Genomic DNA, 25,630 nt, shown 5'->3' on the forward strand with positions numbered 1-25,630 from the left:
CAATTCAATTCAATATGTATTTATTTAATTCTCTTGACTGCAAGCACTTTCTCTACACGACTAACAATATTATTCATTTACTTATTCATAGAACGCATTTGCTTTTAATGCGAATTTTCCAAATTCTTTGCAATTTGTTTACACGAAAACACAATTTATTGGCAACTAAATACTTTGTGTTGCCTTCTGCATTAGCCTGCCTCTAAATAGTATTTGAAAAGCAATATTGAATATGGAGATCGACCTCTAACGACTGCGTAATACTCGTTTACAGGCGATAAATGTTGAACTTTTATTAACTTGTAATATTCGCGAAATTTTATTTTATTTTTTTTTTTTTTTATTTTAATTTAGAGATCTATAGAAGATCCACAGTATTGCTCGCCATAATCAAAATTTTGTTGTACATCAATCGAAGCAATCTTAGCTCTCTTTATCCCAATCCCAAAAGACATAGCTATAAAATCTTCCACTGAAAATAGGCATGGGAAAATATGTTTTGATATTTCCATTCCCTGATTCCAACAGCTCTTAAAATATCAACAAATGTACATATATAGATTTAGATAGTCGAATTTATTTGATCTATATACCTATATACCCTTTACCCATCGTGATCGTATATAGAAACTGTAGAAAATCAGGTGCTGCGGACTTGTCTACGCAAAAAAGAATTCGCATCGATCAGACGCTTAACACGAAAACTGGCAAATTCTCAACAGAAATTTTGTATCTCGTTTTTTATTTCATTTTATTTTAGTTTATTTTATTTTGTTTTCGGACAGGCCTCCATTATGCTTGATTCTGGGGCCCCGAGCCCCGCATATGTCAATTGTGTGCAGGGCATGCATGCTCCACTTGATCTTGTCGCTGTCGCCAGGGGTATATGCGAGTGTGTATACATATATTAATCCCGGTTCGTGCCGGCGGCTGTTGTTGCAGTCAACGGCGCATTTACCTAAATTGGAATTTCCGGTAAAACGTAATGAAAATCGTAGCAATCAAACCGAAAAAAACAAACACACGCATATACACTGAGCGAAATATATGTATACATATGTGTGTGTGTATATAAAAGAAAACAAGAACATGCAAATAAGTCACCAAAAAGTGCACGACATAAATATATCCGTACCAGATTGAAGAACTGAAGAAAGGCCGTTGACACTGATTTATATTTAAGACATTGGGGAGCTCATTTAACAGATACGAAATGACAGTACGTACGGCTTGCTATGAACTTACGCTTATGAATTGAGCGTTTTATGGAAAATGAGCTTAGGAATAGAAAGTATGAATTTGCAAGATTTACTCTAATTGCTGAGCTTTCTGCATAACTAGCAGCTATTGGGAATCAAAGCGAAATTGCTATAACAGATAAGATAATGAGCTTAACACATTTAATGAGCCTTAACACATTGAATGAAGTATATGTATCTAGGCCAGTATAAATGTAAAAACCATCTTAAAAGCTTTTGAGTCCTTAACTTTTAGATTCGCTTGCGCCTTAAAAGTTTTCAGGAGCTTTGAAAGCTCATTATTAACATCAGTTGTTATGCTAGTGTCTAAAAGCGCATTATCATTTGTATTCATTCAACTCAACACTCCAATCAATTGGCCTAGGACTTATATTAAGGAAAATTAAATTACTCTCAAAGCTCTCTTTTAGATAGATCGGTATTAACTTTTTCCATATGGAATACTGCTATTTACTGCTATTATTTACAGACTTTTAACAAGAATTCATAAGACTATTAGCTACAGGGCAAAGGCAATGAAAACATTTGCTATAAGGTCAAACTGAAACAATCATGCTATATGCCCGCAAATGCCCTAACTGTCTCATATTGATATGCAAATGAATGTCAACAGCTTAAATGAAATAATCGTCTTAAACGAACGGCCCTCTCGCTAAATCGCTCGACTTAATTGCTTTTCTCAATGAGAGAGAGAGATCGAGAGAGAGAACTGCAGGGTGAGCGAGATGGAGCGATCAACAGGGTAAAAACATTTAAGTGCTTATTTTTTATGCGCGCCTTTAATGAGTTATTAAGTTAATAATAATTTTTATTACGTATCACAAAATGTTTCCCAAATACTTTCAAAGGCATTCATTAAGTGCTCAGAGCTTAAATTAACCAGTCCTTAGATGCCGCACTCTTCCTCTCTCTTTCTCTCTCCCTCCCTCTATATTTAGATAACTTAATATAAACATTGCGATGGAAACAAAGCAAGAATTTGTTTTTGTAATTCTTTCTATAAACAGTTTTTCTTTTCTTAAAAAAAAAAAAGAAAATTGGGTTACAATGCTGTAAACAATTCGGCATAAATTCACTTAACGGAATTCTTTTTTGATCAGGTAGAGTTTCGATGGACAGAAAAAAAAAAATAACGAATAGCCTTCTATGATATGCTAATAAATCAATCAATGTTGATTCAAGTATATGAATTCGCAGCATAACAAAACTTTTTGCTTCTCTTAAAACGAAACCAATTTCGTCAAGGTTTCGACACGAATTCAGAGATAAATATGTATGTATGTATGTATGTTTATAGAAGAAGCTGATGTTGAGGCGATCTCTAGAGAATTGATAGGTGTTGATATATGGATGCCAATCGATTGCAAAATCGATCGACGATGTCTGCCGCCATATAGGAATCTGACTGCGCCGCGCATATTAATTGACTTATTAAAGAAATCAACGAAATATGCCAATAAAAATATTTCTGAACAGAGCGGCCAGAGGCCAAAAGTGGCCACAGCTATGGACTTGTATTTGTCCATAACAGTGGGCCAACTATAAAAAATATATCTATATACATATGTATATGAAAACTTATATATATTTTTTATGACTTTGTACTTATTTATGTTAAGTGCTAATTGCGGTTTGTGGTCAACGTTTAAAAGTGGAACTGCTATGCGCAGGCAGTACGCCTGCAATGGGGGAGTTGTAAAAGCCATGGATGCATATATGTATGTACACATATATGCATTTGTATATATCTAGGTGTATAGCTCCATGCCACATGGTGCATATGAGTTATAAAAACAAATATATTTTTGTTTTTGTTTTTTTTTTTTAATATTTTTGGGGACAGTTCAACTCTTTTATTTCCACATTTCCGGCCACAATATCCGTCTTGTCTAGCTGAAAAAAAAACTGAAAACTGTTGGGAAAAACTTTTCTCTGCTTCCGTTGATGAGGTTTTCTATTTAATATGCAGCTAACGGTACGTTAGGCAGGTGCCTGCTTTATACTTTAGTTTTAATTTTTTGCTTCCTCTATATTTATTATAATTATTGTTGTTGTTGCTGTAGTTGCTTTACCATGCGCATATTTAATTAACAATTTGTTTAATAATTGCTATGTTTTTTTTCTATTTTCTATGTTTTGCAGGTTGCTTCTTCTTCTTCTTCGTTTCTTCTTCATTTCAAGCGTGTGTGTCCAAAAACTTTGACTGGCCATATCCGCCGGAAGCACCTTAACGGGCTAGAACAAGTGCAAAGCCCCTGAAATCGAATTGAACCCCATCGAGCTACCCCAAATGGAGGCAGCAACAGCAGCAGCAGCTCCAAACTAAACAAATCAATAATAAATACATTGGCCAAGACTCTCTGTTCAATTATCAATATGTCATTGGGTAAGTGGCGAACAATCAATTTTTAATACCCTGTAACCATAAAATAAAATCATAAAAGTTATAAAAACAAAAATAAACATGGGCTATAAAACATAAAACTATAAAATTTGATCAGGCAGTTGATTTTATTACGTATGTTAATAAATTGAAAAATGTTTATTAATATTGATTTCTATATTAGACTATCATTTAGTATGTGAGGCGTAGATAGAATTGAAGGATCTTAATACATACATAAATGCATAAGGATTTGAAGTAACTATTGTTGTTCAAACAGATATTTGAGCGATTGGTATGATATATAAATGCAGTTCCTATTACTTGTAGAAAACTCAAATTAATTCTGATTAGTGTAAATATATATATAATACACTAATATAATAAATATACTCCTTATCTTATTTGTAAACGAATTCAGATTAGCCTCTGATCTCATAGTCGCATATGCTCTCTTGGCTGTTTGATAAATTCCTAAATGCTCTCGAAGCACAGGTGGAACGCAGGTGTTTCCTAGGTATTTATGAATAGTCATATACATATGATTATGCATTCCAGTTTATTTTTATTTATTTTTTTATTATTATTTTCGCACAGTATAAAATAATATTTTGACGATAAGCTGTATACAATCGTATTATGCAGCAGTTTTATTATATATTATATAGAATATTATATAAAATAATATTTTGACGATAAGCTGTATACAATCGTATTATGCAGCAGTTTTATTATATATTATATAGAATATCTTAATAAGAATTTATTTGGGTTTTTCTAATCCTTGGTAATACTTCAAAAACTTTTTAATATTTTTTTAGTTAATGAATTTTCTTGTACTACTCAAGGAACAAACGCTTGTATATATTTATAAAGTAGTATATTGCAGGTAGTATGTAGATATAGTATTGTATACAAAAGATCTTAATATTATGACAAATCGGATATGTATTAAAGCAAAGCCATATTCTCATTATAGAAAACATTAAGAGAAAAACAAAATTTGAGTCTTAAGAAAATATATTTAAAAAAAAGCTCCTCCGGCTCTCCCAAGTCCGATGCACCTGTAATATGTTCCAGTTCAAAGATAGCTGTAAATAGGCACTCTAGGTCGCAGAGCGCATTCCCCGGCACGGCTTATCTAGTGCCTCCTAAGCAATGCGTGTCCAGTGCATGGCATAAACATGACAACTGGGTTCACGCCTCGACTTGAATTCGACACCAGATCGAGCGTCGAGGCCTTTGCACATTGCTGCTAATGAGTGTTTAACCCAGGGACAAAACTACTGTTACTGTTGCACGACAACTGCAGCATGTGCATTAGCAATTTCCCAGAACGCCAACGCATTTATCTTGGACAACCCCTGCGCCAGTCCCGCCAACCCCGCCAACCCCTAGCCTTAATCGGAGTAGGAGCCACGCCAACGATTAGTCGGAGCAAACGTTGCGTTGCAGCCCACTGAAAATTTTGATCGAATTGAAAACAAAAGCAAAAACAAAACAAAACAAACAATGGGCGTAGCATAAGCATGCAAAGATTGTGTACTAGGCACGCCCTGGAGTGGAGACGCCAAATGCCACCTAAAGAATGAAAAGTCGGAGAAAGAAAACTGCAAACTGCGGCATTTTCCCAGCTCAACTCAACTGAGACGCCAGTTGTATTGGCTCTCGCCTGGGAAAATAACGAATAAAAGTGCTCGATCCGGGCGCTGTGGCACTTATCCAATAGATATGCAGCGCCCAGACGCTGCTGCAGACAAACTGCGATCGAGCTGAGACGCCGCGCCGTGGCGGGGTCATTCATCAATTTGTGAACAACTGGCACCGCGCGCAACAATGCTGTAATACGCTGTAATAATAATGATGACAATAATCATAATAATAATAATAATAATAACAATAATCATAAATAACAAATCAAATGTCGAGCAAGCATCTAATTAGGCTGTGGCATGTTCCAGCGATTGTTATCGCTTGGCCTGAACTGTGCGGCATTTGAAGCCCAACCCCCCGCCCTTGCGCCCAACTACCTAGGCCCAGCTTCCATGTCCAGCAGGCACAGCAGTTGCCACAGTTTTCTGTTATTTATATGTGGACTAAAATAAATAATCACAGCGCTGATATGGGAAATGGCGCAATTAAAACACAAAACTCGCGCGACGCATGCAGTCAGGCAGACACACACAGAGAGAGAGAGAGATAGAGACTGAGATAGCTATAGCTATGCAGTCCACATACACATGCTGCACTTACACACACACACATACACAGATAAACTCTTGCATGAAGCCTCGCTCGACCAACTCTCGTCCATTCCGTTGTCCGTCTGCCCATCTTCTCGCTCAACCTCCTTCCCTCTCTCACTCTCACTCTCTCTCTCTCTCTCTCTCTCTCTCTCTCTCTCTCTCTCTCTTATTTCTATAAATAGTTTGTTATTATTGTCGTTGATGCTATATAAAAATCATTCATTAAATCCGCATTGACTTTCATTCATTCGCGCTGTTTAATTGCATTCATTGCGTGGTCCAGTATTTTTATACAAATATATATTTAGCATTAGCCATTCACAGTTGCGGCCTCTTTATTCATTCAGAATAGATGGTGTGATCATAAAACAGTTTCACTGAATTTATATTTGATTTAAAAGAAATAGAATTAGTTGTAATGTTTTTAATTCTTCTCTCTTATATAAAACTAGATAATTAATTTTTTTTTTATTTTTATTACAATAAAACTAGATCAATAAATTTTTTAAAATTTTTTATTACAATTTATCTTATCTTAGTCTATATTTTTATTGCAAATTGAATTATGGGTAATTTCATTAGTATTATATATATAAATAATTTTTTAAAATTTATTGAATTTACTGTTTCGCTTAAAATTTGTTCTTTGATCTTCAAAAAATCTCTAGAATTCTTGAGAAGTTGATTTCACGCTAAAGTCAAGTCCTATCCTCGGGTTACATTGAAAATGAGAATTACAAACTTCTTGATTCATAGGAAACTTTAGGCTCCCTATTGTAAAATTTTGTATTGTAAATAAAATAATAAAAATAAATATCTGACATAGTCCAATTAAAGCTTCGAAAAAATTATTAGTTAATATGCCTAATCTAAAACAAAAAGAAATAATTTTTTATTTTTTAATATTTTGCAGTACCTATCACAGCTGAAACTGACAATATTAATGAGTGAAAATTAAAAATACATTAAGCTATAAGAGCTTATTAATCCCATAAAAATCCCATAACGTCCAGATCAGCTCTTTATATAATACATGTGCATCGAAAGGCTATTTATATAATTTCAAAAATGCTCTTTTCCGAAAAAGCTGCTCATTAAATAAATAATTAATAAACAATCAGTGACGTAAATAATTAAAAATCCATACACAAACGTGAAAATTTCTCCCACCATTCTTTTTGAGAATCAGAGATTATGGATATATGTATATATGTGTATACGTATATGAGTCGAGTGATTCAACGATGCTCATTACACACCTAAAATAATAATTGAATGTTTTGTAAATATTTGCGTAAATTAATTGTTGCACGCACTTGGCGAGGCCTTTGTTTTGTGAGTGAGTGAGAAAGGAATAGGGGGAGGCAAGACAGTGAGAGAGAGAGAGAGAGAGAGAGAGAGAGAGAGAGCACGAGACAATCAACAATTGCCAGCGATAAAGAAATCTATCAGAGAGAAATGGATTCATGGCCCCAATTGGCAACGCTAAATGATCTGTCTCATTGCCAATGATGACGTCACAGCGATCATTTCTTTGGCTCTACGTCAATGTCGTATACTTAATTGTTGAGAGGGAACGAGTTCTTTAAGTGCATCAATTGTGCGAGTGTGTGAGAGAGAGAGAGAGAGAGAGGGAGACATAAAAGTCGTTAAATGCAATTGCTGATGTCTCAATTTCTGCTCTTCCCCGAAAAATTGGCAATTACTCTGCCGTGGCACTTAGTCCAAATAATATATGACCTGGCATAAATCAAGGCAAATCCCCTGCCCAGACATAACTTCTAAAAATACCCTTAGACATTAGAGCGAGTCTCGCAGCGTGCGCTGCAAATGATTCCTCATAATTGAATTACACGGCCAGGGACAAGCGCGTTAACATTTTAATTATACACCTCATAATCATTTGCTAGAGTGGGCGTGGAATGCGGCTCTTGATGCAGCGGCAACAGAAGAGTTGACAGATCCTGGCCAGCTCACTGCGAACTTGATCAAATTTCTAAACTCAAATATGAAAACGAAGCGATGCGTGTCGCATCTCCCAGTCTGCTGTGTGGGCAGGGCCCGGATCAACGACTCCTGCACCAGGCAGCAGTCAACACCCAGCAGGCAGCGGGCCGGCTAAATATTTATTTTGACAGCCATGTGGAAATGTCGCACATTGTGTCTGGCTGCAAATATACATATTTTAGCTAAAGTTCCTGAAGGGAAATTCTTGGGGCATAATAATCTTGTAGCTAAAAGAAATTTTATGATACATATATAATTATAGGGAGATTTTAAGATTTAGAAATATGTACTATATACATAAAGTATATTCTATATGATATATTGTATTTTATAATATCTTATATCATATTTATTAATATCATATATAGCAATGTCCTACATGTCTTCAATATATAGCATAGCTTATAATAACCATGTCCTACACATATTTCTCTTCATGTGGTTCAGAAGTTCTATAAATCCTAGTTAAGGAATATTTTTTAATAAATCTAGACAAATACATATGTATTATAATATAATAGAAGATATTATATAGGATAATCATAGATGGGAGTATTATAATATAATATTTATTATAATATAATAGAAGATATGTAGGATAATGGATGGGAGTCACATATTATATGTAGTTTAAAAACATTTTCAACAGCCTTTTCATTTTTGTATGTATATTACTAAAAGAATTATTTTTTTACTATCAATAAAATCATTCCATATACATACTTAATCTACAAATGAAGATCTTGGCATACCTTGGCCAAACTAAATCTGCAAGTAAACGGCATAAAATCTACTCCCATTATAGTCAATAGCTGTACACAGCCGTAGCTGCTCTATGGGACTCCATGCTAGGCCCTGCTATGCCTATAGACAGCCGCAGCAAGTGTGCATGATAGCCAGCCTCCTGCTCTTGCCCCAGCTCATGTTACAAGTGCAGTCAAAGCTAAATAAATCAAATTTTGAAGTGTGATCTCGGCTGGAAGGAACGAGATGGGAAAAAAATGGAGAAAAAAATAGAATGCGACGCTAAGTGCAAAGCGTAACAAGATCAACAACATCATTAGAAGCATCAACACTGAGAACTGTGGGACTGTGGCTCGCGATTGGGGAGTTTGTGTAATTAATGCGCCACTGATCCTCTGGGGTATGCCAATTGACATTTAACATCAACCTGTGGTTGCCCACAGCCCGGGCCGAGGGGAAGCCGAAGGCGAAGCTGAAGCTGTAGTTGGAGAATTCACATTTCACTTATGCACGTTTATAAGAAACATTGTAAGCAACTGCGCAGAAAGTAATGTTCGCCCCCTTCCCTGACATAGGCCCGAAAAAAATAATACTGTAGACACGCGCTCCACAGGGGACGCTGGCTGGAATTGGGGGCTCCATTGCAATGTCGGGGATTTTCAAGCTTCTCGCTTGCGGCGTTCGCTTCTGCTGCTGCTTCTTCTTCTTCGTGTAGGTAGGTTTACACGGAAGACAACGCTGGCGTTGTCTATTTTTTGTTGTTTTTGGTTCTGTTATTTCCATTTTTTGTTTTCGTGTCATGTGCGCATTTCCATTAAGAAAATAATTAACATTTGTTTGTGGCCCGAGGCGAGGCCCCAGATGCAACGAGAGCCAGAGAGCGACTGGTCCAGGAATGAAATCTGTTGAGCAGATGTCTGGCGGCTGCCGTTGCTCGTCCAATGGCAGTGTGGCTAGTGCCCGAGTCCTGCTTGTATGGCATTCCAATGCATTTATGAATGCATTTCCAAAACACCTATTGAACTACATCAATGGCTTCGAACATTGGGCAGATTTTATGCGCTGCACTTTAATGGAATGTGTTAAAAATCTAAGATGTATCGATTTTATGCAGATGTTGGGGGAAGACCTCTACAAATATAGTAAATACATATATGCGCATCTGGCTTTCAGTCAATTAATTAGTCAATCAGACAGATTGACTGTCGATTTGTGCGATCAGTCATACTGTCTAACAATCAGTCAATCAGTCATTTAGTGTGTTAGTTATTCAGTATATCAGTTGGTAAATCAGTCAATCATTAGTAAGTCAGTCAGTCTGTCAATCGGTCAGTTTAGCTATCAGTCAGTTAGTCTATCGCTCAGTTAACCTAGTTGTCAATCTGTCAGTCATATATTTCAATCATTCAGATTTGATCGGTCTGGTTTGATCAGTCTGTCAGTCAATCAGTCAGTTTGGATGTCAATCTGTCAGTCTTTGGCTCATCTAGTCAGCTTGTGAATTAGTTAATCCAGCAGTCAGTATATGCTGTCAATCTTCTTCAGTTATTGAATCAGTCAGCCAGTAAGTTAGTCAGTCATTTATTCTATCGAGCAGTTCTTCCATCAGCCAATCAATCAATCTATCGATCCTATGATAATAGGCTAGTCATATCGACAGCCAGTCTACCAGTCAATCATGCAGTCGCTTAATATGTCAATCCAATCAAAGAATCATTCAATCAGTCTGTTAGTATGTCTGTCAGCAGTCTATTAGTATATCCTTCAGTCAATTCAGTCTGGCTTATCAATCTGTCAGTCTCTTTGACAATCTGTCCTTAAGCAGTAAGCCAATCACTTTGCCTAGCTGTTGGTCAGTGAGTCAGTCAGTCACTTAGTCAATCACTCAGTCAATCACTTTGCCTAGCTCTTGGTCAGTGAGTCAGTCAGTCACTCAGTCAATCACTCTGTCAGTCAATCACAGCATTCATGCCAAAGAGAAAGTTTTCCTTATCGAGCTGTGCTATTTATAGGCGATCTGCTAGCCGCGCTTACCCCGCTCAACCGATTGGGCATCATGTCAGCCACAACAATGGTCATAAATGTGTTTATTTGATTTCTTTTCGGATGGCACTCAGTGACATCTAACAAGGCGTTACACACTCGCACACACACAAACACATAGTAATCGCCTACGCCTCTCGATCAGGTAGTAAAAATCACTTTCACACTTCTGTCTTTGAGAGAGCATCGCCTGCTTACCTTTCTCTCACACGCATTTCTCTTGGTTTATTACAATTTCCTCATCGCATGCCCGATGCCAATGTTTTGGATTATGTGTGTTTGGGCATTTCCGCTGCAGAGTCTTCTCGAGTGGCCTTTGGAGGGCTACTTGGCATGGCTCACACGTGCTGAGAGAGCTGCTAGGTATTATAATTATTTTTTTTATTGGTTTTATCCTTGGCCACATCCTGGCCGGCATGCCGCCTAGCATTTGCCAACGTTGTTTTCCTTGCCAGCGATCCTTGAAGTGTTTCAATTTGGGACTCAGCTCGATTTTTGTTTCCTTTTCAGTTCTTCGGGCAGTCCACTTCCGTAGCGCCGTATTAGACACGAAATATTTGAGCTATTTGCCTTGAGGCTCTTGACGTTGTTGTTTTTATAGCCGATTGTTGTTGGCAGCATCCGCTTGGGCTAGGGCTACTGTTGCCCTGAAGTTCTTGCCGCGTGGGCGGAACTCGAGATGTATTTTAATGGCTTTCTCTGTTTGCGTATGGCCAACTAAAATAACACTTTCGAATGCACATTTTAATGATTTTTAAAGCATTCGACTTACGCTCTGTCCGTTTTATGAGCTACGTAAAAATAACTCAAAATTAATACCAGAAAAATACCAAACAATTGTGCGTCCCGTCTTCATCGTAAAACTGCAAGCAAATGCCTTTTCCCTACTCCATTTCCATTTCCATTTCCAGGGAAGAACAACTGCCGTGGACAGGGTTTAGCTACAATTTTCTATAATTTTTGTTTAGGGTAATTCAAAATGAAATATAATAATAATCATAATGCAGCTGCCCCCCCCCCCCTCGCCCGCGCCTTTCACATTGTGGACGTCGCCAAACTTCCGGGCCGCGAACGAGTTTGGTTCGCTGAGGTTTTTCCTTTTGCCTTTGGGGTTAAATCATAAAAAGACGAAAATAATAAACAAAAATTTTCAATTGAACGTGAAGGAAAACTCGTAATGCGCATAAAATGATTCACAATACAAATAAAGGGGGTCTTCACATATGCGTGTATGTGTGTGTGTGTGTGTTGGGGATGGTGCACTGTACACCCAGCTGGCCAACTACGCGGAATTCTAATGAAATTAGCTGTGTAAATATGAGCACGCTTTGTTGCTGTTCAACCTGGTCGAACCTGCGCCTACGAGAGAAATAATACAAAAGAATAATAAATAATACATTGCGTGTAATTGCTCATATCGACTGGCTCGCTCCCCACTACCCACTCGCTCTCGGCTCGGTGGCCAGTTCCTGAGGAAACGCTAGTCCGCGCAATGGATAGCCTAGCCGCTGCTACAGCTGCAACAATAAGCATTAGGAATTTTACTTTTTGCATGCCAGTTGGCCAGTTGTTTCTCCTTCTTCTTCTCTATATATGGAAATTCAGCCATACAAGTCAATCATTAGTGCGCTTATTGCACAATAAAAGCTTGTTCCAAGTACCTTAATATCTACTCAGAAAGACCATAACTACTTTATAATTGAAGTCCATAAAAATGTGGGACTTGATGCAGTTCTTTGGATATAACTTCTCTGATTGACCCACTCATCTAAGAGGTGGAGAGAGAGAGAGAGATAGAGTGAGAGATAGAGAGAGAGAGACAGAGAGAGAGAGAGAGAGAGAGAGAGAGAGAGAGAGAGAGATAGAGAGAGAGATAGAGAGAGATAGAGTTAGAGAGAGATAGATAGAGAGAGAGAGGTACAGAGATAGAGATAGAGAGGGATAGAAAGAGAAAGACAGAGAGCGAGAGATCGAGAGAGAGCGAACTGTGTCTAAGGTTTAGGTATAATAATAATAAGATGTAAATAAATAATAAGAAGTAAATTCATTGATATATACGTAGTCCCTCTTTAAAACTGTAACAACTTAACTCTAGACAAGAACTAAAATCTAAAACTTCCCTAGCATTGCTAAGCTTCCAGAGTTCACCAAGCTCTCACGAAATCATAAAATTTCTATTTTCAGTTTAAGTTTTTTACTTCAAAAAGACAGGAAATTCAGTTTATGTGAGCTCGGCTAGTCGAAATAGACCCATCATAGTTTATTTCCATAACTCTCTCCAAGGTTTCTATTCATAACACATTATAATATAATCAAACAGCGATTCAGAAAGCTTTATTACATACATATATATATAAATTCCATCTTAAGCAGATCCCAAGAATAGAATAAGATAGGAATATATGACAATAAATCCATATCAAAAAGAAATTTCCTGTGCTGGCTGAACGTCTCATATTAGTTTTACTTTAAACGAGCGCTGGTTCATAATTAAAATCAGAGTTTATTTGATTCTCCTACAAGTTTATTATATCCAACTATGGGAGTAGTCGGAGTCGCTGAGGACTTCATCATTCTATTTGTAACTTGATGGCTCACTTTGGCTGTCATAAAACAAAGGTGAATCACTTTATAATATCAAACCAAAACTGACCCAAGAGAACTGTAACAACTGAAGAGAGAGGGCGACAAAGAAGAGGCACTAGGGAAAGTGATTAACCTGTCAACGCCATAGAACAATCAGCGAGTGCTTCCGAATGTTGCCCCAAGGAGGAGTTGGCCATGCGGAAGGGTTGCTCGCGCTGCTCCAGTTTAGGTAGCCGTTGAGCGTCTACAGATTTACGACTAGAAACGAGGCCCATTGCCATCCATATATGAATCGAACTGAACTGAACCGAATCGCACCGCACCGAGCCAGAGTCAAAGTGCGCGCAGGCGAAGACAACAACTTGACATTTATGTGCAGGCAAATGCAATTGTGTAAGTGCAAGTACTCGATGCACATTTCAAGATCATTTGCATCCACATGCCATGCGAGCAGCCGGCACACGTTTGCCACGCCAACAGAGAGAGGGAGAGAGAGAGAGAGAGAGAGAGAGAGAGAGAGAGAGAGAGAGAGGGAGAAAGAGAGAGGCATCGCAACAATTTGAACAGAGTGCACACTCAAGCCTCGCAGCGCTCTTCGTCCGGGTTTCTGCTTCCACATTTTATGAACTACGAAATGTGCAATTTCTACGGCTGCCGACCGACTTTTTACGAGTTTTCCATCGGTCCCAATGTGTGTTGCATCTGCCACATTCGTTGGCCCAGTCCCAGTCCCAGTCCCAGTCGCAGTCCACTTCAGAAATTCCGCCGTCAGCCACATGGAGTCACTCTGGAGTCGTCTCTTTCGTTAATTATTCCACCAAGGCATCTTCTATATGGCTGTATGTTTTCTATTCCCTGTCCCATGGACATTTTCAATGCGCCCGTCTAACACATTTTTAATGTGCATACCTCCGCTGCTGCTGGCCTTTGATGATCCTTCGTTTCTTCGTCCACTTCCCCCTCGAACTTTTCACTTGCATTTACATCTATTCGCTTCGCTCTTTTGTCGTCTTTTTTCGCATTACGAGTTCATATTATGGTTGTCTATTTTGGCCGAGAAGATTTTATTGATTACCATTTGGGCTATGCGGGCCTGGCTAATAGCCCGCCGACAAATGTGTCAAATTGTTAGTTGAAGCAGGGAAGGAGGCTGAAGGAGGGAAGGAGGAGCTGATTAACAGAGATCAGAGAGCTTGACTTGGAAAAGAAATACGTGTGTAGCAGCATATGACAATAAAATAGATTCTGAATAAATCTGAGTAAATTATTTGGAATTTATGTATAATAAATAAATAACATTTAATTTTTATAAATTTTATATTAATCATTAACTCATAATAATTATTCTTGAAAGTTCTTAACTGAAACTTAAGTTCCCTAAAAATCTTTTTAAATAGATTTATAATAAAATAATATTTTCAAAAATATATATTCAATTAAATAAAGTATTTTTTATATTGTTTAAGACAATATTTCAATATTGAATATATTGAATGAATATATATAAATATAAAAGTGTATATAAAAAAGAATAAATTAAAAGAAAAAATTTATAACAATATAAAATTAAGAAAATGTATAAAACAATTTAAAAAAAAATATTTTAGACATTATTTGCATAATGAATTCATTGAATGAATGAATATATTTACAAACAATTTCTACTCACTATTTCTTCAAAAATTCTCACTCTCAAAAGTTTCACTTGGGAAAAAGTGATAATATTTAAATATAAACATATTTACATTTATATGTATATCTATAAATTGTAAGGACAAATATCAGGTATAAGACCCAACTGCTGCTACCTCACAATAAACAGAGACGAACTTAAACTTTGACACTGATAAGACACGACTACCACGAGGTACTTATGTATGTATATAGCATTAGTTGATGTTGTTGCTGTTGCTGTTATTGTTGCTTACCTCTTGCCTATCGGAACTCATCAAATATGCGCGACGAGCCCAAGACAAAACGTTCCTTGCATTTATGGGATGAGAATAGCTTGTGGATAGGGAATATGTTGTGGCAGGGATGGCTGGGAAACGAAATCATGCACAAGAGACGACAGTATTTTGATCATGCGAAAAACGCACGCAAAAGAAAAACATGCGCAGGTACAACAACAACAATGTTGCTGGAAAAGTGAGCGCGTCTCTTGTAGAGTTTTTCCCTACGCACTCGAGTGGCCAAGCAGAGGCAGCCACTGAGACAGAGGCAGCGGCAGCGGCAGAGCTGTGTGTGTGGGTGCAATATGGTAACCATATTTAAACACTGATCCCGCATGCGTGTGTGCAAGCGTGTGTGTGTGTGTGTGTGTGCATTATAGTGCGTGCGAGGGAGAGTGAATGCTTCACTGCTGCACAGCCAGAAGAAACATATGTATGTATGTATTTATGTATGTGCACAAAATAACCATAGTGAGGGATTCTCTATGGCAGCGACTGCAGCAGCGACGCTGGCGCTGACGTTGAAGTGGACGTCGACGTCGACGCTCAAGTGTTTTGTTCTCGTTGAAGTTTTAGAATTTATTCCGTTTCGGGAATTCAATGCAGACGCACGCGCAGCGCATTGAGTAAATCAAAGCAACTCCGACAACAACAACAACAACAACAACAGCAACAACTTTGTGTCCGTTACAATTTGAATGTGTTTGGCGCGCTTTCGCAGTTAAATCAATCAAACTGACATTACGCACAATTTGCATACCAAAAGGGTTTCGTTTTTATTACCTTAAAATTTATCGTTTGCCATTTTTGGCATCACATCGAACTCTTTGTGTGTGCAGCTGTGTGCGTGTGTGTGTGTGTGTGCTCGCGCTTTAAATCTCTTGGCGCGTGCGCATGCGCAGCCAGTGAAAGTGCTGCAAGCGAACTCTCTCGTCTCTGACAAACCGTTAAGATGCATCATAAATTGCATTTGTGAATTAGACAGCGAAATAATCGTGCTCAGATTTTTAAAGTTAACGAATGAACTGCCAGCGAATCGGCTTGATACGATCTCAAGATGTTTCTAACTATGGATAATACAAACGCCTTCTTCTCAGGTAAACTTATGAAATGAAAGTGGACAATAGATGAATAGATTGATTGATAATATGTATGTGAGCAAATAAATTTGGTTAGATAAGTTGTTAAATGTAAGCTTCATATCTATCTATATACATACATGTGTAATACGATAGATAGTAATATTAGAGTGATAAATGATGATAAAAGGGTAAAGACAGATAGATAGTTGGATAGATATAGTAATTGCATATACATTAGACATAATTATTTTAGAAAAATATTTATGAATATAAATGAGGGATAGATAGATGGATACTCTGGTTGACAGATTGATATGTACGTACATAGATAGCTAAATAGATAAATGGATAAAAGCATAGATCAGTGAATATATCATATATATTATATATATAATAATGGGATTAGCAAAAAACTATAAAAATTAGAAAGGCCGTTGCATACATATTAGAGAGATACTTATATTCAAAAACGGATATCGTAGATCAGATCACAAATAAATGTATATATATTTATAAAGACAATTTTTTTATCGGGAAATAGATAAATATTTGTATTGTTAGAAAATATATGCATAAGCTAAGAAAATTCAATTAAATAAATTTTAAAGTATTATTATATTAGATTATTATATACGATATTACAAAAATTAATTCGTTATTTAAAAAAACAAAAGTTAAGGAACGATTCCTTAAAGTATTTGTTTAACAATCTTTAATATATTTATATTATATTTTTAAGGCATTTTTAATTGTCATAAATTATCAATATTTTAAATAATTTTTTTTTCTATATTTTCCTAAGATTTTCGCTCACATACAAATCATTATATTAGATATGTTTTATATAAATATATTATATAAATATTTTTTTACATATATTCATATAACCCATTCCTTTTGCACTTTCAGATAATCCGTGCTATTTCAATGACGCCAAATCGCCTCGCACGCCGGACTCGCAGTCTTCCGGCAGGGGCTTTTCGATATTCAAGCGCCGCAACTCGAAGGGCAGCAGTCCACGCCCCACTCTGGTCGTCAATCCGGAACAGATGCGTCTCATCACATCGGCCAATCTGGATACGACGGCAACGATGGCCTTTGGCAGTCCGCGCGGCAGCTTCAACTCGCTGGGCGGTTTCTCACAAGTGAGTGTAATTCGGTTCTTCTCTTTCTTGTTGCCCATAAAATTCCAATTTATCATGTCCGATCTGCACAACTTCCTGTTTGCCATTTGCCATGAACATAACAAGCATTTAGCATTTAACATTTGCCACTCTCCACAGCAATCGTTTGAAATGCAGCCGCTGATGTATTGCCAGCGCTCGGCCGAATCATTTCGCGAACGGCTCGGCTCCTGCAATGAGACGCACAGCTCCCAGTGCCCCGGAGGCGGTGCCGAGCATGACGAGGTCTTTAACGCAAGGTGAGTTCGTGCTGCCTGTTGACAGGATGCAGCTGTTGACAGTTTGCCAAACAGTTCAAGCCGACCCCCGGCCCGGGGCCCGGGGCCCGGCCCCCCAGCGCTTCCAGCTCCCATTGCTAGCGCCCATCCCCTAGCCATTCATTAGCATTGACTGTGCTAATCGCGCGTACATCGCTCCTCTTTCATCTGCCCTCATCCACAGCAAGTCCCAGCGGCATCACACACTACCCAGCGGCGGCACACGTCGTCACTCCTTTGGCAACTGGGCACAACAACAACAACAGCAACAGCAACAACAGCAGCAGCAGCGACAATTCAACACATCCGGATCTACATGCACATCGCCATCGATTGGAGCCAGCTCCCCGGATGAGGTGCCCAGCATGTTGGCTCCGCGACCCCCACTGCTGTCGCCCAACAAATTTCGCGGCCCATCCTATCGCAGAAGAGGTGAGTGAACCAAATATTTACCATACATTATGAGTTGGCAAATGCAGTATACATATATAAATATTTACACCTGCCTGAAGACAAAAATTGTAGAGATGACACAATATTTGAAAAGTCTGAAATGCTATAAAAGTCTTAATAAGTTTACTTTGGCTTGCGCATAGTAAACTCTGAAATGAGCTGCGTTGGTGCTTTATATATAGGCCATGAGAAGAAAGTATATTGAAAACTATAGACAGAGGCAGATATATCATTGATAGGGCTAAGACTTCAGGAGACTAGAGATCTTGCTATATGTTTAATATCTTGTAAGCTACTTAAAATATGTTATTCTGTATCTGAACTACTTCTGGAATCATATTAGACTAGAGATCTTGCTATATGTTTAATATCTTGTAAGCTACTTAAAATATATTAAACATATAGCAAGATCTTTAGTTAAATATGATTCCTGAAGTAGTTTAGATACAGAATAACATATTTAATATAAATAATAATATATCATCACTTCAACATCATTTACGTTAAGATTTACTTAAAGACAAAACGGTTTAGCAGAGATCTGTTCTATCGTAACTCTAGATTTTTCAATCAGTCCCTTGCTCAACCGCTAACTCTCCATCCTTTTACTCTCCCTTATAATAAAATACACTTTTCATTATATAAGCATCATCTATATACAAATTCAGTTTAACTAGCTCTAACACTAATGTTAGATATCATAAGCAAGTCCATAAATTCCGTTAGCACAGTGTGACAGCAGCTGTCAGTAATGCTGCTAGAGCCTGCTAGGAGAGTCAAGTGCAATGCATTATGTATGTATATACATATATGATATACATACATATGTATGTGCATATATTTAAATAAAAAACAGATTCCATTTGCTGGCCTCGTTTCACGTTCGCATTTTTGCACTTTGGCGGCTGTCAGCTTGATGGGGGCCGATCCCGAGAAACGCGCGCTCTGCCACTCGGTGCATCACGTTTGCATATTAAGCACAGCTCCCCCAACCGCCAACTACGCTGCCTCCCGATATTTGCCTTTAGCCAGGCGCCACGGGTCTGTGGTCTCTGCCACTTTAACAACATTTAAATGTTTACGCAAGTGATAATTGTAGTTGTTGTTGTTGTTGTTGTTGCAGTTGTTGCTGTTGTTGTCATTGTTGCCAGTGGACAGTGTCGCCAGTGTGTCGCCAGAGTTGGGCTTTGTTTTGAGCCGTAATGAGCTGGGCACCATCTCAGCTGACGCTAGCTTCTGGCCTGGCCTGGCCCGGCCTGGCCCAGCACTGGCTTGACATTGACAGTTGCTGTCGTCTCAGCGTGATGAATGCCACCGAAATGGGGAGCTGCATGCCTGATTGGCCCCTATTCAGGCCCCAAGCTCACGAATTTCCGATGACGCTGCGCAGTTACAGTCATAACTCGATGGTTTATGAAATGCTCAGGACAATTTATTTATAGCCCGCCCGTCATTAGCAACTTCAAGGCCCTGAAGTGACGGGGCTACGTAGAGCCACTTGAGGGAATACTTGAGCACAATCTGTAAAGATTATCAACTCAATATTTAGGCTAATCTATAGAGCACTTGAATTCAATAGAGACAATAGAGAGATCAATAATAGAGTGAAGTACCGATAATGCGATATGGAAAGGGGTTCACTTACAGAAATTCAATTTATCGACAATTATCGATAGCTATCGAAACGAATGTTTTTCAAGGGTATAGAATTTTATCGATTTATCGCGATTTTCGGTGTAGAAATTAACGAAACTCGACTGTGATTGGCCTGAAGTGTTATGGGCTTCGAATTTTCAAAAACTTTTCAAGTTGAATATTAATTATTATTCATTCATATACTTATGTTGGGCTTTTCCCTGAGTTCCTTGTCCAACATTTAGTAGACTCCAGCTCTATGCATGAATGCTTCTATGTCAGCCTCTCTTTGTCCTAATACGCAGCTTAGTTTTCAGCTTTTGGCATTCGTTGTCATTTGCTGCATTTGTGGAGGCTAACTGCAAATTGGTTCTGACAGGCCCCACGCATGGAGAAATTATGGCCTGGGCTGACCATTTGCGTCGTCGGCTGGACAATTGCAATTCCTATGCCACTTGGTCGCAATGAGCGCACGGCAATTGACACACTTTTTTTTTCATATTTTTCAACACCTAAATTTATGGCGAAATTAGAAAAAAAAAAAAAAAAGAAGAAAAACAACAGCAAGTTTCCCCGCTGGCCTGTGCCATATTCAGGCAGTTCAGATACTAAAACGAGTTCATAATTTCTTTCAAATTGTGCAGCTATCAAATAGCAATATGCAAATTAGATAAACATAGCTGCAAGCTATGTGTGTGTGTGTGTGTGTGTGTGTGAGGCACACATTTCCGGCAAAGTGCGGCTGCAGTTGCAATTGTCGGAATATGTTGGCGCTGTGCAACATGGCGGATGCGCAACCTGCACGAAAAAGGCAAAAGGCAAATGGCAAGAGGCAAACAACAACAACAACAACAACTACAATGACAACAATTGACAAGAGTCAATAAACGAATCGCAGTGCTCCGCCCGCCCCAGTGGGTGTGGCAGCCATGCAGACAAGCAGAAACATAAATTGAAAATGTGCACAATTGTCAATAAGCGAGCCGGTAGAGTCGAGTTGGCCAACAGGAACTTTGCATAATTGTTAGCCAGCTCGCTGGGCATTGACTGTTTGGCCAACTGGCTGGGCGTGTGTTTGTTGTTCAAACGTGTTAATGGCACGGAAGCGTGAACTCCCCACATGCATCCAATACAAACAGTCAACTGTTTAGCATATGGCGCGTGCCAAGCAAACATTTGGCCAAATTTGGCCAGCGTGCTTCTGGCCAATGCTGCATACGAAAACGAATACGCATACGAATACAAAATACGAGTACATCAAAGGCAAACACAAACGTAAACAGACTTTTAGCAGGCAATGTGCCGCAGATCACTTTAATTACTGCTGCTGCTGCTGCTGCAGGTGATTTGAGGTCAAACGTCAGAATGGCTATTGCAATGCGTTTGCACTTGTTTATGATTGAGTGGCGCATTCGATGCGATTCTCGGAACATCTGCTCGGCCGATTGCAGCCGACACAAACGAGCCGCCTCTGTGTCGGCCCGGGTTCAATACACTGGCCAGAGGTCGGCACAGTCTGCCTGGTGCACAGTGCGCATAACAAAGCAGAAGCTACCAAATCAAATCCTATGGAAAGCGCCTTTGCTGATATTGAATTTCCTTGACCGAGCATATGCCATATCCAGCTAGAGGCCCCAGCAGATCCAAAAGGCAGCCAACACCTGTTGCATTCATAAATATTATTCGAATCTGAGCATATTTCATTTACATAATTTCGGGTCTGTGCGGAGCTCTGTCGAGGATAATACAACATAACAAGCGTGCTTACATTTTGCTCACGTACCAATCTGAAGTTTCCTTTTTGATTTTTTTTTTTCACTTCTTCTTCTGCTTCTGCTTCTTCTTGTACTCCTCTGTGGCTGACTATTTTTAAATGTTTTCTCACATATGTGAGTGTGTTGTTGGCGACAGGCGCACAGTGGTGCAAGACTTATGCAAATTTTGTTTTGGACTCATGTTAAAATATCAAATAAAACGGAAGGAAACTTCTGTTTGTTTCTTGTTGGAAACATGTGAAGGGAAAACAGTTTTGTTTCTATTATGGAAATATTTGAATTCTTATGCGGTACTGGTTGTTTGTGTGTAGGTAGCTCTCTTGGTCTTTGTGTGTGTTTGCTGAATATATAAATATCGTAACTAACTGATTTATTCATTTTCCTTCCTCTCGCTGACTATTTTTCTCTCATTTATAACCTGCCTTTTGTTTCTCTCTTATCTATACTTTATCGCTCTCTCTTCCTCTCTTTCAACGTCTCTCTCTCACTCTCTCTCTTTCAACGTCTCTCTTACTCTCTCTCTCTCTCTCTCTCTCTCTCTCTCTCTCTCTCTCTCTCTCTCTCTCTAAAGGTTACTCTCTGTTGCTCATACTTTCTCATCTATTTCTTCGGCTCTATCTCTACTAGTATTCTCTTTCTCCCTCTCGATCTTTCACTTTCTTTCAGCTCTTCTCTATTCTAGTTTCTGTTGTAACTTAACACATAGCGTACTTCTCTTTCTTCCTCTCTCGCGCCCTAGACTATTCTCTATCTCTTCTCCGCTCCCTCTCTCTCTCTCAGTCTTTTTTATATCATACTAAAAACTGAAAAAGATTTTCGTTCTTAGCTTTCTTAAAGTTTTATATAAAAACCATTTGAGATTTGCATACTTCCATAATGCTTGACGTCAATTTATATGCTGAGAAATACATTTATACATATACATATGCATTATCTTTATATAATATCTTCCTTGGCACATTTAAATTTATGATATTTATAGCGACTGCCTGCTGCCCTTGTCTGCAGTTTCTGTCACTGCCATTTCAATCAAAATTTATGCACACACACACATATGCATATGTACATATATACACATATATATATTTATTATATCTGACTGCGCTACTGTCTCCAATCCATTTGTAACTTTAGGCGATTCCTAACTGTTCTCGCCTGACGCATTTGGCTAGAGAATAACGCAACTGGCAACAGAATAAAAACAAAAACAAATACTGTAATGAAAATAAGGGAATAGCTCAACAGAAAACAACAAAAAAAAACAGCAATCCAATCAAATTGGCTCGGCAGCCCACTTAAAATGCCATAATTCCGTTTATAGCCTGGTTTGCAACTGGGATGCCAACTGGCTGGCTTCCACTTAAAATGGACACTGTGTAAATTAAACGTCACGGGCACGTACAACAACAACAGCTTTGACTTTTATTATTTTATAATCTTTGCATTATTTATCGAGAGAGAGAGAGAGAGAGAGAGAGAGAGAGAGAGAGTGGATTACACAGAGAGAGTGTGTGTGTGCGCCCTCTCTCTGGCTTTGGCTCTCTTTCAACTACTTCGATTGCTCATTATTATTCTTGGCATTCAAATCGCTTTGAGCTGAGCTTGGCCGACAGCTTTAGGCAGCTACCGTCCGCCAGTTGAAGTTGAAGGACTGTCGCAACTTGACGTTCCGCATGCGCATTCAAACTGAACTCAGAGCCAGAGCTGCAAGTGTGTGACTGTGTGTGTGTGTATCTGCGGGTGAATCTGTGCGATGCACCTTTGAAGTGCATCTAGCTACGACAGCCAATCGATATAGTTCACTCTACGAAAATGCTGCTCAAAATTGAAGATATCGAAATGGAAACGTTCTGCTGCGGTGAGTACTTGCGTGTGGACCCCACGTAAAGCCAATTAAGAGTAAAAGGAAAACACTTGGCATAATTGTGAAGTGCACTCGAGTATCTAGAAAAACCCAAAATGAAAATCCATTCAAAATGAAAGCACGTTTTCTATGCAAAGAGAAATCAAAGCAAAACACCGTCACTGGAGCGAAAGGGTTCGTTCGTTTTTTGAAGTGTTGCGACTGTAAAGGGTATTTAATTTCTTCTTCTTTTTTTGGTTGTACTAGAATCTCATTTGTAATTAAAGGATTTCAATTTCCGTTCCGTTCAATTGACAGCCAAAGCATGCATTCAATTTCCGTGTACGTGTGTGGGAGTCCGAAAAATTGTTTGAATTTTAATCCTGCAATACAATGCAATTAATATACAGCACGTGTGCTTCAGGGTGTGTTTGTAAGTGTGTGTGTGTGTCTGAGAGACGCTTCAGTATATGATTTGGAGTGGGAAGCCGCACTCGAAAATAGAGCACATATTGAATTTCCGCTGAAGCTGCGCCATTTAAATCGTCTAGACTAGGTTTTTGTTTTTTAATTAATAACAAAAGTAGGAAAAAACGGAAGATGAAAAAAAAGAGGGGTCGCAGGCAAAGCCAGACATTCAAACCGGGGGCATCCTTTGTAGCTAGCAGCCGTAGGGGAGCCCTTGGTAGATGCAGCAGCAGCAGCAGCAGCTCAGCTGCTACCCCAAACCAGATGTGCAATCGTTCTAGGCTGCAGCGCGTGCTCCTCGGCTAGGCTTCAAAATTTTAATATATTTTTTCTCCACTGCTTTTTGTTGTTGTTATTTTTGTGACGGCCGCGTGCCGACGTCAAAGCAAAATAGATGTATAAAAATAGCAAAAAGGCAGGCAGCAATTATAATTGAAAGGGCTGTGCGTGATGGAAATGCTGAGGAGTAATGCAAGCAGAGACGGGCAGGGAGAGAGAGAGGCTGCCCCCTCTCGCACTCTCTGGAGGCACTCTCTGTGTGCCAATAGAAGAAGGGGCGCAGGCGCAACGTCTGCTGGCTGGCAAATGTGGCAGGTGCCGTTTAATGCAACACAAGATACATAGGAGCATAAACATGAGAAACGCGCGTGTGTGCGCGCATACATATTTACATATGCTCATATATACATACATAAATATGTACATAAGCAACTGCAACAATAACAGAATGTAACGTACAATTTGCAGCTGCAGCGACGCTAGCAGCGACGCACGCACCGGAAATCACTCATAGAAGGCAGCTGAAGCCGAAGCAGAAGCCGCGAAAGCATAATTGAGATTGTATGCGTGCAGCACTTATTTGCTTGCGCGAGTGTGCGTGTGTGTCGCAGCAGAGTAGCAAAAAAAAGCACTAAATAATATTCTAATACTAAATAATTACTCTCTTGCAATGCAGCTTCGTGTTATCGTTCTATCGATAGCTCAGCTTTCTAAATGAGTCTTGATTACTTGCTGTTGCGCTTGCTCATCTCTAGCGTGCAGCATAAATTGCAGGCAGGAAATGCTGTCGCACACACACACACGCACACACACACAGTTTGAAGCGCTAACGCATACAAAGTCAAAGTCGCTCTCCATTTCGCTCAGTTCCAGTCGAAAATATGTAAACGCAATACGCTTGCTATCTCGCTCACTCTTATGTCCCTTCACAGCTTTAATAAGCGGAAATGAAAAATTTGAGTTGATTGTTGTCAAGTTGCTGTCGCTCTGCTTGTTGTTGTTGCGTTTTTTATAAGCGCGTCAAAAAAAAAAAAAAAAAGAGAGAAAATAAACCAAAAATAATAATCATAAAATGCGACACCGCGCCAACTACTTAGTTAAAAGAAATGCAAAAGTGCGGGCTTTTTTAGTGCTTTAACTACTCAACAGTATTTTCTGAATTACATTTACTCACGCCAATTAACCTTGAAACAATAAACTATAGAAAGAGAGGGAGAGGGAGAGGGAGAATGAAGAGTAGATTATAACTGTTTCCAGAAATGGACAATAACTAACGAATTCACATAGTGCATACGATATTTATTATATGAAATGCTCCAACAGAATATTTATGACTTGATTTCGGGCTGAGAACCGCATCAGTTGCAGCTCAGTTCTAATATTTGTTTGGCTGACATGTCGCATTTAAATTTATGAAGACATTTATTAGCAGGC

At 38.8% G+C, this 25,630-nt stretch overlaps 1 protein-coding gene and 1 long non-coding RNA gene across 6 annotated transcripts in view; one reads left to right on the forward strand and one right to left on the reverse strand.

Annotated features, from left to right (window-relative positions):
• Positions 1–3,401: 3,401 nt before the first annotated feature.
• Positions 3,402–25,630, forward strand: part of stumps (DBB domain-containing protein stumps) — a 33,394-nt gene continuing 11,165 nt past the window's right edge. Inside the window, exons 1-4 of one of the 5 annotated variants that reach the window (XM_018104407.3) lie at positions 3,402–3,645; positions 17,212–17,447; positions 17,586–17,725; positions 17,928–18,175. In XM_018104407.3, the coding sequence (XP_017959896.1) occupies positions 3,636–3,645; positions 17,212–17,447; positions 17,586–17,725; positions 17,928–18,175 (634 nt within the window). In that variant the 5' untranslated portion in view covers positions 3,402–3,635. Of the gene's footprint in view, positions 3,646–15,799; positions 16,318–17,211; positions 17,448–17,585; positions 17,726–17,927; positions 18,176–23,129; positions 23,465–25,630 lie in introns of those variants that run through there. The other 4 variants (XM_018104398.3, XM_089256144.1, XM_089256148.1 and 1 more) reach the window with 4 other exon arrangements.
• LOC149092099 (uncharacterized) lies at positions 10,694–11,848 on the reverse strand. The gene is made up of 2 exons (XR_016197699.1): positions 11,455–11,848; positions 10,694–11,399 (listed from the first exon to the last, which is right to left on the reverse strand). It is a non-coding gene; the product is annotated as an uncharacterized LOC149092099 (long non-coding RNA).

Source organism: Drosophila navojoa, chromosome 2 (assembly GCF_054131105.1).
Source record: "Drosophila navojoa isolate 15081-1374.11 chromosome 2, UAZ_NAV_1.0, whole genome shotgun sequence".
NCBI classification, from domain to species: domain Eukaryota; kingdom Metazoa; phylum Arthropoda; class Insecta; order Diptera; family Drosophilidae; genus Drosophila; species Drosophila navojoa.